This window comes from Salvia hispanica, chromosome 2 (assembly GCF_029641045.1).
Source record: "Salvia hispanica isolate PSC_SH4W2 chromosome 2, Shi_PSC_v1, whole genome shotgun sequence".
Lineage (NCBI taxonomy): Eukaryota > Viridiplantae > Streptophyta > Magnoliopsida > Lamiales > Lamiaceae > Salvia > Salvia hispanica.
In genome coordinates, this window is record NC_142693.1 from 7763771 (window position 1) to 7778905 (window position 15135).

General features: G+C 38.2%; 1 protein-coding gene across 1 annotated transcript; it reads right to left on the minus strand.

Annotated features, from left to right (window-relative positions):
* Positions 1 to 10466: 10466 nt before the first annotated feature.
* Positions 10467 to 13162, minus strand: LOC148931509 (BTB/POZ domain-containing protein At5g03250-like). The gene is made up of 4 exons (XM_089063564.1): positions 13104 to 13162; positions 12537 to 12606; positions 11381 to 12463; positions 10467 to 11054 (listed from the first exon to the last, which is right to left on the minus strand). Exons 1-4 carry the CDS (start codon positions 13160 to 13162, stop codon positions 10608 to 10610), a joined length of 1659 nt encoding a protein of 552 aa, XP_088919690.1. The 3' UTR covers positions 10467 to 10607.
* Positions 13163 to 15135: the final 1973 nt, after the last annotated feature.

The window sequence follows — 15135 nt, forward strand, 5'->3', positions numbered from 1 at the left end:
GATGATACTAACAATATAAAAAAAAGAATGACCTTCATCTATAAAACTGCGGTATGATATCTTCTAAAATGAGCGGCTGCTCTCTAGAATGTCAAATACTACTAGAGAATTACCGATCAAAATATTGTATCTTTATGTATTGAACTGCTTTAGATTGTAGACATCACCAACTCAATTTCAACTTTAACACACCAACACAGGTCTCATGCCATGACGAAAACCAAGCTCTTTATCATACATAAGCATACACCAATTTCTCATTGTCATTGTAGATCAACCAAAAACCAAATTCAAGAAGGACTTAGGTTGAAAGAAGCAAGAATGAGAGAATATTTACAAGATTTTACTTGGGCATTTTCTCAAAAAATTTATTTCAATGATCAAAATCTAATTTCTCCCAAAGTACTATGAATTTCTCATACTAACTCGCTAACTTCCAGTCAAGTACAATCAATCCAACTCAAGGAAATTAAATAAAATCTTAAGCTCAGTTTGCATCAGCCGTCAGGCACCGCGAGTCTCTCGACGACTCAACGAGGGATGGACCGGTCGAGGTGTAGATGGCTCTGCCCACTAGCAACATTGAGGCAGCGATTGTCAATTGACTGAGTTACTCACGGGAGCGACTTAGTTGGGGAATTTTCAAAGTGGTCTAGGGTTGCTACTGAGAATGAAACAGACCGAGAGAAATCAAGAAAGGGGAAGAAGAGATTCATCACCGTCTCCATAGAATTGGGCAAGAAACAATACAACTAGTCACTCATTTAAATTTCCCAAAGAAATTGCACTTCTCAATTAGTGGCAGTAGCAATCGAACTGGAGCTCTTATCTTATTCTTCAGCGCTGATAAACTCTTCATCGGTGATGGACGGAAATCTGTCGAACATTAAACCCCTTGGGTATAACTTTTGATTGTGATAAAAGATTAAAGAACGATGAAAAATAAAATTGTGGATGAGAGTAAAGAGAATTTTTTACTTTTACAGATAGACAGTTGCATGCTTGCAGCAGCATTTGTTGTATAGACATTGAAGAAGAAGGTGGAAATGAGGAAAGAGAAATTCGTAGAATAAAATTAACAAAAAAAATGGGTGATGTGGAAGGAGTCGCTCATCTGTCGCTCACTACAATCGCGCATCAGATCAATTTTCTTTACATGATAATGCATAATAGCTTAAATTTATTAATTATAATAGCCGCAAAACAACCTTGTGATACAATGAAAATCGTTCTTCACATGCAAGAACCTTGGACGTCGAGATTAGCTAAAAATATAGGCAAAATAATATAGTGGATAAACTAACTTAAGATCCGATAATGAAAACACATGGCTAAATATAAAGATGCCTTTCCAAACGAGGCCATGCACTTGCTACCCTATTTATATGTGGGGCTTCCCTAGCACCCTCCAATACATCCTTGGACTGTTCGATGCACATGAGTAGGCCAACGTGTGACTGTTTGGTGGCAACGGCCGAGGCAATACACGAGAACTTTCTTCCTCGGCCTTCCTTTCCCAGCTCTCTTTTTGTGTCTGCCTCGGAGTAGCTGACAGTCCTTTTGAGTTTGAGAGTCACTCAGCACGATCACCGTGTTATCTTACTCCTCTTTGACGGCTTTAAGTCTGAACAGCTCGTCGAGTTGATTGTATGCGGGATCGCCACGTCGATAATAAGCTCTGAGAAGTGGGTTTCACTTCAACAAAACAAAAGGATACATGAGAACAAAACACCTTAAAACTCACGTCGAAATATGTCGAAATATGTAGTGATGTACTTACCTCAAGGACTTGCGGCCAATTGGGGGCAGCTACAATCACGATGTTGGTTGCCGCATTCCAGTAAGTCCCCTCCAACGCTACGATCTCATTAAAAGTGTTATACCGCTTCTCCAGAAAATGAAGACGATCCACAAGGTCATACCACTCAAATACAAGACCAAACTGCTTTTCAATCGCAATCTTGGCCTCGGCGATGAAGTAGCTGGGAAAACAAAGCCCTTGCAACCTGCAGCAAGTTTCAACTTTATCATTGTACCGAGCAGGACCGAGTCCATCTCGTGCGTCCAAATTGACGCCTAGAGGAATATGCTTTGCTTGGGTATGTTGCCTGACATTTTTATCAAAAGAGGGGAGTCTAAAGCTAGTTTTGGTTGGTGAATGGTATGGAGTATACATGCTGGCCGTATATATAAGCTGCTGCTTGTTGGAGATACATAAGTACAAGTATTTAAGATTTTCACATGTAACCACCCAATTAAATTGAGGTGCGCCGAATGCATAGGACAGTTTCATGAATGCATTGATGTTCATTGATGGTGTGATATATAAGGGATACACTAATTTAATTTTTCCACTAGCAGCCCCTAGCTAATGAGTAATGCCGTTTGTGTTGGGTTGGTTACTGTCCAATCAACTTTCTTCAATTGCAATGTAAACATAATGACCTCAAACCTCTCCAATGCTTGGCAAAAATACTGACCCAAAAGGAGATCACATTCAATGCTTTACCACAACCATTGAACTCAATCAATGGAATACTGCATAAACAAAACTATATGCTGTAAAAAGTCTGTTGAAATATTCTACAATCGAAGGCAGAACAACAACCCTGGCAAGAAAAGCGTAAACAACACCACAACAATGATATGTCTTGCAAAATAGTTAAATAGATTAAATACAAAAACCACCATCAATAAGTTCATGCAGTGAAAGAATCCTACAATTCAATTTTAAAAATAAGCCCAAGTGCAAACTAGAATAGTTTCCCTAAAACAACCCCCAACAATAACAATACCAAACCCATGACAACCAACACAAAGTTCATTTTAATTTCAGCTTGGCACCGGTCACAAACTCCACAAACGTGTCCACTGCTAGCTCTCCTTTTATTCTTCACCTCATCGGTGTTGCGCCTGTTTTTGTTGGGCGGTACGTTTGGTTCAAGACGTAGTCGGGTTGCGTACCATCACCAATCCTACTGTGATAGTCGTCACACCACAAGAAAGACCCCGGCTGATTTGCATCATTCGGACACTAGTAAAACCACCTACCGCAGTGTTTGGCATCTTTCCTAGCACGTAACAACTTCATCTTGCCTCGACCACAAACGCACTCAGGTATCATGTCACTGTCGATTGTTGTCGTCGACATTAGGTGGCTATAAATCTCAAACAACGGATAAAAGATCAGACTGTGTTAAACATGCCTAATTAGCACAATACAAAAGAAAGTAATTTTTATAAGAATACCACAATTTACGTATCCATTATCACATAGAAAGTACTTTCCGAAGAATACCACAATCGGTCGGGATGGTGATGTACTTTTTTTTAAAATAATTAACTCCTATATGAAGGAGGAAACAAATAAACTCCTAAGAAAGAAGGAAATTACAACTGAGGTCAAGAGGGCTCGACCTCGGCACCTCATACATTGATATTTAAGCTCCTTGCCGCTAGGACAAAGGCTCTGGACATGATGGTGATGTACTTATAAAGAAAGAAAATCAATTTTGAAAAAACCAACAAGTGTCAAAGACAATGGTGTGTTTAAACCTCTGGGCACTCTCAATCCACCGTCTCTACTGACGGCATCCCTTAGCACTCGAGAATCGCCGGCAGAACCCTCCCACCCGAGTAGAAAATACAAGAATCTCATGTTTCGGTCACAGGCCGCAAGATTGTTAGTGGATATTTGCCCCTTCCGAGATCGATATCGTGGCTTATCCGCGTTACTACAAGGACATTTATGTATGTCCCATCCAAAGCGTCAATGCAGCCCTACGACTGATCATGTATATTTATAAAAAATTCAACACACTGTTCATTCCCTTAAATTGTTATTGTATTGGGTCACAAAGTTCATTACCTTAAAATGTTTCCACCGATGATCAACACAAGTGTTCGTTACAGGATTAGGTTGTAGCAAGAGAATGGTATGAAGTCTAAGAACTGCCTTCAGCACAAGATGGACGTAATGCGATATTGTTTCCCTGGACCGCTTAAAACTAATGTCTCTAGTAATACATAACTTCCATCTCGCGGCCCACCAACGTCTCTTAACAGGATACATAAATGACCAAATGTATTCCTATCCATACGTAAGTTCACGAAACAATCTATGTCACTAATTTTTTTGAGTCTATTCATATATCATACGTAAGTTTCAATTTCAAGGTCGTTTCAATAATGGCGTCCAGTATCAATTTGAGTTTCGATTTCGAGTTCGTCCCCCGCCGGGAGGTCACCGAGAGGCTGGAGGAGGAGGTGTACACGAGTGCGGAGGAGCTGGAGTTCCATCTTCGGCATGAGGCGAAGGCGCCGACAACCCCGACGGGAGGGCTGGACGTGAAGGTGGGGTTTCTGACAGAAATAGCCGAGAAGGCCATCTCACTTCTCGGCGAGCGGGCGTCTCATGACCGCAACAACGTCAACTGCGCCCGCGCTGCGGCCAAGGCCAAGAGGGCCTTGGCCGACGTGCTTGCGAGCGCCGTCGGGGACGGCGGCATCCTCCCTCAGGCCAGCCGGCTCGGGGAGGAGTTTGTGGATCTGAAGTCGAAGTCGGGCGATGTGGTGGGGGAGCTTCAGAGGGAGCAACGAGAGTTTCGTCGTTACAGATGGTGGCGCAAGTTAGCTGCCTTCATGATCATGCTTATCGTGATACCCATATGTCTGAATGAGATGTTCCCCGGAGAAGGCGCAATGCCAGTCTCCAATTGGGGTGTGAAAAACTATTTCAAATTGATTCGGTCTATTACTCCGACCGCAACGTGTAACTTTTTCCAGATATACGTGCAATTAAGGGTGTGCATATGAAAGAGATGCACTATCTCTTCTACCATGAGGTACACGACTTTTAAAAAATGAAATTGATGAGCCATTACCACAGATGGTAATACTAGCAGCAGGATCAGGGATCAGGCTACACCAAAGTATAGGATTAACCAAAGAAATTATCGTTACACCACACGTAAAGTAGATCTAAACAACTATAATCATATTGATGGTCACAAACAAGAAATTACCAATTTAATTTGTCTACCCATTACAACAAACTCTGTCGAAAAGCCCATGGAGTATACGACACATTTGTACCGAGAAAGCACATAGACTAATTGAAAAGCTCATCAACAGAAATCAAAAGTAATATTCACAAAGTAAAAAAGGGATTCACACTAGAAGGAGACGTATAGAAGCAATTGATAATTTTTAAAAACTAGATCCAAACGATTACTCATAAAAATTAAACTGAAATGTCTGAAGATTTGCATAATATAGTTGCAATATCGATTCCATTCGAATGAAATTCCGCCGACGAGTACTGAGACAACCAATATCTTCTGCTAAGCGAGATCCTTGAGAGGCGGCTTTAACTTTGTGCTGCATCGCCAAATTCGAAATAAAATTATGAGACTATGCAATTAGGGTATGGTCCAACAAAAATGACGACAAATCTGCAGAAAATAGATGTTAGAGAATGAAATTACCTTGCGCAGGCTAAATCGAGCCCTTGTGCATAAACTTCCGTTGCCGATTGAAGAGGACAAACACTTTCTTCCTGTGTGTGGAAGAGGTTTCGCACCTTGAGTTGCAATAATGAGAATCGGCAATTGGGGAAAAAGTTGTGTTAATCTGGCACGTAGATCAATGTCGGGTTCTAAACCTCCCAAAAAATCACGATTCTAACACGTCAAATATTAAATGAATAAAGCGGGTCTAGCACTTTAAGCACGAGCCATGGAAAAGAAAGATATATTTAGGGCTGGCAATTTTTGACACAACACGATAATCCGACACGAATCCGCACGAAATTATTGGGGTTTGGATCAAGTCTTATTGGATGCGGGTCATTATTGGGTCGACCCACTAAGAACACGAAAAATTCAGGTCGGATGCGGGTCGGATACGGGTAACCCGTTAAAAATTAATATTATTATTTTTATTTTGAGTAAAGATAAATTTACAAAAATTGTATACAAAAAATGCCTTTCAAATTTTAAAAAGGATAATATTAATTTATTTTGATTAGATAGCATCATTAATTTTGGATAATAATATTAAATGATCATGTAATGACCCTACTTTGCATATTTCTCCATGTGTTATAATATATAGAAAATATTTGAAATTACAAGCTTCAAATTATATTTCAAATTACAAAAATTAAAGTAGTTGAAAGAAATGAAATAAAATACAATGTACATGAGAGATCCGAATGAAAAATAGTACTACATCATTTAGTGTTTAGAATAAAAGGATAATTTGAATAAATTTATGAAAAATAAGTTTATACTTATAGATACAAACGTTAATTCAAATATTATGTACTAGCAAAACTAATCTACAAATAATTTTCTAAAATAATTTATTACTATTATATTCTTTTTATTTTGATTTAATAAATTTAGTTTAATTATTAGTATTTTCACTCTTTTTGTTTTGTTCTTTTTACTTCTTTAGTTCTTTTAACTTATTTCAAATGTTTTTGTTAAAACTAGAAAAAACATGATGTAAAATATTTTTCTAAATATAATAAAATATTTTTGTTAAAATTATATATGTTCAATCTTTAATCAACATTAGAGGCTATAATGTAAAATTAATTCTTTAATCTTTATTTTTTATATTATTCGTGTTGTTATCGTGTCGGGTCAACCCAAAGTGGTTCGTGTCGGTATCGTGTTCAGGTCGATATCGTGTTGTTATCGTGTCGGGTCAACCCAAAGTAGTTCGTGTCGTTATCGTGTTCGGGTCATGTTCGGGTTTGAAGGTGGCGGGTTGGGTTCGTGTTCGGGTTTGGGATTTTCTTAACAGGTTGGGTTCGAGTTTGGCCTTACTGGGTTGGGTCGTTATCGGGTTGACCCGATAACGACCCAATCCGCATGATTTGCCAACCCTAGATATATTAACCAAACACTATGTATATTGCAGTTATATACTCCCTCCGTTCCATAGTAATGGAGGCAAAACTTTTCGGTACGGAGATTAAGAAAAATTGGGTTAGGTGAGTTAAGTAAAGAGAGAATAAAGTGGAAAATGAAAAAGGTAGAGAGATGAAAATAGAAAAAAGTAAGAAAGAGTAAAGTATGTGTGGAAAAATGTGTTGACTTTTACTAAAAAGGGAAATGACTCTATTACTATGGAACGGACGGAAATGGAAAAACGCCCCTATTACTATGGAATGGAGGGAGTATTGTAATCTGTCCGAAACTAACAACCAAACGCGCCCTTAATCAGATGTTTGGCTTCATTTGTTTTAGGAGACACATAAGATGCAATGACTTTTATGCCTGTAGGGTTTATTTTTATATCAAATTTGGAGCAATATAAAACACAGCTCCCTCCTTATTTTTCAGTAGTATCGCGGGAAAGTTATTTGGGCGTAAAAATTTTCTCCAAAAGTGGCGACTTCGCAAGTCTCTCCGAGGTTACAAATTATCTGGTTGTCGATATTTTGTGTGTTTCTTTCGTTGTTTTGCTTGTTGAGGGATACGATTCATGATGTTTCGACTTGAAATTTCATTTTTGTTTTCTGTAATGGTAATCTTATTCATCTGTTAAATTTGTGAAGAACAAAACATCTTTGGTTTGTAATGGTTTAAGAAATGCGGATGTCATTCATTGTGTGGCTTAATAGAAATTCAACGTCAATTTGTAGCTTGATTGTTTGGTGGTGGTAGCTTAATTTGTTGGTACTGCGGCTATTGAGTCACTTGTTTAGAAATTTCTCTACTTCTTTTTGCTGGATTTTGAGTTTTACAAATTGTGACTATGCCAACTCTGACTGTGAATCTACAATTTCTTCCATGCTTTGAAGCTATGGCCGATTCTCGAAGAGTTGGCCCCAATGCTAATTGCAGCCAAGGCACTCAAGGTTAGGGTAGTAGTGAACATACTCATGTCTGTATATGAGAACGTTTTGGGCCACATAAAGGTTGTAACTTTGATTTACTGTTTTTCCAAGGTGTCTTAGGAGTAGCCAATAACACAGGTCCAGAGGAATGACAGAGGGCGTCGTTCTTGGACTGACCGCAAAGAAGCGGTCCTCATCTCTGCATTGAAGGATTTAGTGGCGCTTGGGTGGAAATCAGACAATGGGTTCCGAGGTGGCTACTTGAACAAGAATGAAGAATGGATGCAAAAGGAATTTTCGAGGACTGATATAAAAGCCAATCCACATATTCAATCTAAGATAACCGCATTGAAAAGGCACTGAAACCTGCTGTCAAACATCCTGGACAGGAATGGAGTTGGTTTCAATGTGCACGGAGATTTCAAGATTGACTGCTATGATGATCAATGGGATCAAATCGTGTAGGTTTGTGGTCCATCTCAGTCTCTTCAAAACTGATTCTTTTACCTTTGTGCATTGTCAATTCATCTAACAATGTGCATATTTTGAAACTGATTTATAGCAAGAAAAATTTGCAGAAATTAGTTTAAATTCAAGAACTCACCTTGTGAAACACGACAGGTGCTCAAACAACAAAATGGAGTTTAAGGTGGTGGGCAGTTTTCTCGTCGCAGAGAATTGGGGCTTTCCTTTACCTCATTCTGAAATTTTAAAATGACAGAAGTGAGGAAGGATATTTGGGATAAACAATGGGCTTATCCGTCGCATAATTCGAGGCAAGATAATAAACAACCCACGATTTTCCTGATAATAAAATGCCGAGAACTTAATGAATAGTGCGGGCCTCTCTTGTAAAAACGGGCCACCAAATAATATTCATAAGTAACCAAATGACCTGATTCGCTCAGATAAATATTATAAACCTGAGATATCTTATTAACCAAACGACTCCTAAAGGAAAAGTAAGGAGTGAAAAGAATTAAGCAGGTGAGAAAATATAGTTAGAGAGAGAATTTTTTGTTTAAATTGAAAATGATTCGCTCATGGTGGGGCAAAAGGATTATTAAATCCCGACAATTCAATGTGTCTTCCATTTCTACGTCTGGTTGGACATTTGTCGTAGAGCCTAGAACCCTCACTTTATCGATGTCCGTACACATTTCTCATTTTCTCACTCATTTTTTTCCATGATTCCTAATGATAGTTCTTCCAATTCATTTGAGTGGGGCGGTGATTAGGTACTACAACGAGAAGAATAGCGAGCACAACAAAATTTTTTAGTAACTGCACTGCCTAGGCCTGTATCCATCATCGAAAAACCATGTACACCGAACAAACGGTTGTCGTTGAACGACTCGTCTCGCTGATAATGATGCAATCGAAAATTTGACTTGTGGTTGCAATGTTCCTCAAATGAGGGATGATGTTTTACAAGTTCAAATATACGTTGTGACTAAAATGTGACACATTATGTCAATATATTATTGTGAATACCCTAAAGATTAATAATAATAATAGCGTAAATTCAATTTGTGTCGTAGTGTAAAAAAAATGTCATTTACACGGTGATCACACAATCATTACTAAAACTAGTATCGCCCTTGTGCGTTGCACGACCTATTTTATTTCCTCGTGTTAGCTAATATGAGAAACTATATGACTATATGAACTTACAAATAAATAAATAAATAAATATACAACAACATTTTATTTGACAACTAAAAACATAAAATTAAATAAGTTTACAATAAAAAAATAATAAAAGCACATATATTAAATATGATATTTTTGGATTTATACTATAAAAGGAGCAACCATATACCTTAACAATATATGTATCGTTCATTACTAAAATGTCATCCATATGAAATAATTAATCTCAAAATTTATAATGTACTACAAAATGTCAAGGTTGTGAACAATTAAAACTACCCCTCACTCGTGGAGATCATTGTCGAGCAGATGGTGGTGACGGAGTTGAGCCTCAAGCAATTTCGCTGCTCTATTCATTATTCAAGACAAATAGCTTTACCACTAATGATTTTTTTAGTCAGGATTTAGTCTCATATTTATAAAACCTAAAGAGTCTTGTATAACCATTAGCCATTATTAATTTATAATGGTCGGATTCATTGGAGGAAATAGGAAAGGCAGCCACGTTTATAAAACGTCAATTTCATTTACTTTCTAATTAATCAGTTAATCCACATTGATCGTTTCCACCTAATTATTTTTGCTCTATTCCTTTCCTCCCATAACCTAAATGAGTTCATGGAGCCTTCTGATTTTTCATTTCTTTGTATAGACGGAATGTGTTATAAGGATGTTTAAATTACATCTATATGTGAAATTAATTGATTGCCATTATAGATGAAGAAATTAATTGCTAAAAATTAGTTTTAATTGAATTGTAATTTTTTTTAATTAAAATGGCATTTATGTAAATATCTTCACAAATCCCCTTTTATATATTGTATAGATTGTAGTTGAAGTTACTAAATTTTGTTACTCAGACCACGAAAACAGACATAATAAATGGAGCAGAAGATGTAACTTGTATCTATTTTTTTTAATTACCAAGTATATCGGCGGGTCTAGTATCTAAATTTCTTTACATTCTTTAAAATCAACTAGAGAGAAAGATTAACAACACGTCCAAAGGTAATCAATAAAATGCAACACTACAATCCTACAACATATCTATACGGTACACCCCCAAAATCTTGTGAAAATAAAAATAAGAAGAAATGTCAAGTCAATCTTGATTGGTAGGCGACTTGGCTGCATCAGACTTGAGATCAAAAGCCTTAGTTCTAACTTTCAAACCAAACCTCTTGTAGAAGTTGATCCATCTCCCCTTTGTCAGCTTCCTAACCTCATCTTTGATGCTATCGCACTTGTTCTCGATGCGGGACATCCGCGCCCTCACCTCATTCAACGTCATGCCAACGTCTTCTCCTCCCACAGAGCTCACAGCAGAAGGGCGCTCGCTACTCCCTCCTCCGAGGGTGTCTGAGACGACAAACCACCCAGCCATGTAGGACCGCAAACGGAGCTGCTCGAAGAATAGGACCCGCATTGTCACCCTCAATGGCAACATCTTATTCTGAGCTGCATTCGTACTAGCCTCTATCGATAGCTTCTGGCAGTTCATCAACCTGCACAGCAGCTCCATCTCTTGGTCTGTTAACCATGGATGTGCCTGCACAGTTTGTTCAGTAACTTCCATCAACCAAGAAAATTTTCAAAATACAATCCATGTCTATTTTCTTTGACACCATGTCATTTCAATTATTAAAATTAGGGAGCTTACTCTCTATAGGTTACATAATGAATGTAACACAGACATCTTTTTTCTTGTAGAGACTGTTATATTCACTAAGAAAACACACAATCCATATCCATATTTTTACATGAATTCAAAAAATTGAACATTCCCACAAACTGTTACAAAAATGCAAAATCACTTGCCTAATGAATACATCATTGACACCTTGTTTCTTAGAGAGCATTGACATGAAGATTTACCTTAAGGTATATATCAATGGCGCGGTAGATCCCATCATCCAACGACCTGGCATAGTCCGGAAGCGAAGCTGCAAGCAGCACAAAATTTTCCAACTTCAAGTTAGCATCATTTGCAATCTCAGCTAGGTATCCATCTAACAGATTTACCACAACACTCATAACTGGGGGTGAATCAAACCCTTCCGTAGACTGCTCCTCTTCCCCCTCATACTCCTCATCTCCAACCATATCCAAGAAGTAATCAACTATTCTCTGCACACACTCCACGTCGTAGAGGGTCTCCTCCATGGGGACAGTATTCGGGATCAAAAGGTCATGCAGAGCAGCTTGATCCAGTTGTGCCCCAACCCGTCTCTCCAGTGTCTCCATGCACCCCGAGCCAGCATCCAAGATCATAGCAAACTTGAGAAGCTTGAGCACAAAGCTAGTAGGCGTAGCCCCTTTCTGATTCGGGAGTAGCACGGTGATCTCCTCCACCAGAGTCATCTGCTCAACCTCAGACAACGAATGAGCCGATTCATGCTCCCTTTCACAAAAGCTACCCGACCTTGACATCCCATGTAAAGGGAGGTGCCTCTTAGCATAGAGCATGAGAGAGCCGCCTATCCTGCTAGGCGCCATCCCTTTGCAAGAAACGGCATCTATCACTCTCTTGAAGAGGGGGAGGTTGAGCACAGCCACGTCATCGTGCCACCAGTCCCCCCTTTCCTCACAGGCCTTGGCAGCGAGGGAGTCAATGCAGCTTGTTATAATGCCAAGCTTCTCCGAGAAGGGAAGAGCTGCCTCGCAGGTCTCAAGGGCCTGCATTGTGCCCTCCCAACTGTTGAGAACTTGCTCGAGGAAGGCTGCTGTCCGAGATATGAGGTTGCCTTCTCCATATTCCTCAGTCATTTGGAGGTGCTCAGCCGCGCATCTCAAGCTCACCACATTGGTTGAAGTGAGGTCAAACTTGACACCGTAGCAGAACTTGGCTACGAGGAGAAAGGAGCCGGCTCCACCGGGTAGATCATGGAGAGATAAGACATTCTTGGCTTGATCAATAATGATTCCCTCCAAAAACTTGCTCCTTGATAGCAGAGGAAACTGGAATGAACCAACAATTCATTAAGAAAACACAAAGGTCTAATAAAATAGGCATATGATCTGAGATAGAGACCTTGTGAAGATGAAAGGACGTCTCTCCAACTTCGACACGAACATCACTTGGAAGGCCAGTGGTGCATACCCTGAAAACAACAGTCTCATCAAATCATCAACCATTACTGGTCATCAAAATTTCTCACTCTATGAACTCTTTCAAATTCAACATGTTTGCTACCATTTAATTTTCATGTCATATCAAGGAACTAGATTATCATCTGCTATATATTTCCTTTCACCATACATGACCAAAAACCTTACTTATTTCACAATAACAAGCACAAGATTACAACTTGTTTACACATTTTTCAGTTGTCACAACTCACAATTGAGGAGCTAAAGCTAATTTGTGGATTTAGACGTTTTGCAACAAATCAAAATCATAGTAATGTATAAGATCAATGAATAGATCACAACGAAGCATCCGGTTTGAAAGCCATGGTCGAATTTCAGATATGACTACCCAATCACTACATAAAAAGAGCACAAACAAAATTCAATGAAAAATATTTACAAGAACAATTAAAAAAAACATGGAGAGATCAGAATTTGGAATAAAAAAGAATAAATAAATAAAACTAACCAACTTTGGCCCTCCAACTGAAACATATCTGCTTTAGAGCCCAACTTCATGCATGTCATTTTTTCTCACGATGCCATAGATAAACTGCAATTTGCTTTTAGGATACAATTTTACAAAAAGGTGTTCGTAAATGAAAAGGGATCTTACATTGGAAATTCGACAAGTAATATGCTATTAATTTGAGACAATTTTACATTTAGGTTTTATTTGTCTTTTTTCTCTTTGCCTTCTAACATATCTTGGCATTATAATTTTGACATTTTATGTAGTTTGATCATTTTTAGGATAAGTAGTAATTTAAATTATGAATTTTGTTTAAATTTTAGTCAAATTCTATAAGATCTGAAAATAGAATATTAATTATAAAGTTTTGATTTTTCTTAATTCTTTCATCCGTGACGTCTTTTAGTGATGCTCAACGTGCACCGCTACTTCCCACACCCTGTGCCCCACCCGTCTCCCCTCCAGCAACATGGGGGTGCTGGATAACGCACCCCTCCTAGCAGTCCGACACTCCTTTCATCCTTGTGTTACACAAGTGTCAGAAATATATGGTTTGAAAAAGCATACAAGTTAATACCTTTACTTTGCCTTCATATTTTTACAAATGTGACGCAATTGATTTGTAGAACTCCCTCCGTCCCATTTTAGGAGTCCCAGTAAGTTCGGCATGAGTTTTAAGAAATGTAAAGGCAAATTAGTGAAAAAAGATAGTGGAATGCAAATCTTACTTTTTTTTATAGTATTAGTTTCATAATAAAATATGAGTAAAAAAAAGTTAGTAGAATGTGAGGCCTAATGCCATTTATTGCAGCATAAAGATGATTCCGTCGTCTTGGCGGCCTCCATATTCCGGCCCGACATCATGTGAGGGGGTTAAATCAGGGTACACAGTAGCCCGTTAAAGGGGAGGCCTTAACCCATTGACTGCCAGAAGCCCATCTCATTGCAGTGGGATTCGAACCCAAACTCATTATAGCAAGATCTGCCCCTTCGTTGCCAACTGCGCTACGCCCCTACGGACTCTAATGCCATTTTAACATGGACTCTGAAAATGGGATACTCAAAAATGATAAACCAAGACTCTTAAAGTGGGACAGAGGACATCAATCATTTTCATATTGTTCAATTAGTACTTTACATCAGAAATACTCATCGGTTACCTCATAAAAAATACCATAAGATCTATAAATACAAGTTGCATGTAATCAAACCTATGAGTAGGTTATCAAGTACTTTCCTTGACTCTATTGTATTCCCTTTATCCGCGGCTGAGAGTCTTAGTTAATTTATACTAGATAAATCCTATATTCCATTAACTAATTTCATTCACTCATTCGGTCTATAAAAATAATACTCCCTTCGTCCCACTTAAAATGCAACATTTGAGAATCGGCACGGGATTTTATGTAGTGTTGTTTTGTGAGTTAATGAAGAGAGAGTAAAGTAAGAGAGATGAAAAAGTAGAGATAGAGTTGTTTCCATTAAGGAAACGTTTCATTTTTAATGGGACAATAAAAAAAGGAAAACGTTGTATTTTTAATGGGACAGAGGGAGTATTATTTGTGGACAACATGGATTTTAGTGAGAAATTGATAATTAAGAGAGAGAAGAAGAAACAGTGGATAAAATATGAGAGAGACAAAAAGTGTGTAAAGTATAAGAGAGGGGAGAAAAAGTAGGTGAAGTGAGAGAGTGAAACTTTCTATTTTAAAAATTATACTATTTTTTGTGGGCATCTCAAAATGTCAAAATGAGAGTAGAAGGGAGTATAAAGTGAAAATGAGTCTAATATTCCACTATCTTTTTCCACTCTCTTTCTCATGCCGAACTCTAATCGGACTCCTTATAACAGACGGAGGAAATATATGGTAGCTTCACATTCTTGTAGCTATTCTTAAGTATGTGTTGTGTAATTCGAATTAGTTACATAATTTGGCAAGCTAGTTATGAAGTATACAATTACATAATCGTGGCCACTGGCCACAATGACTCGACATCGAGAAACACATATCCCTTATTGCAACTTTTT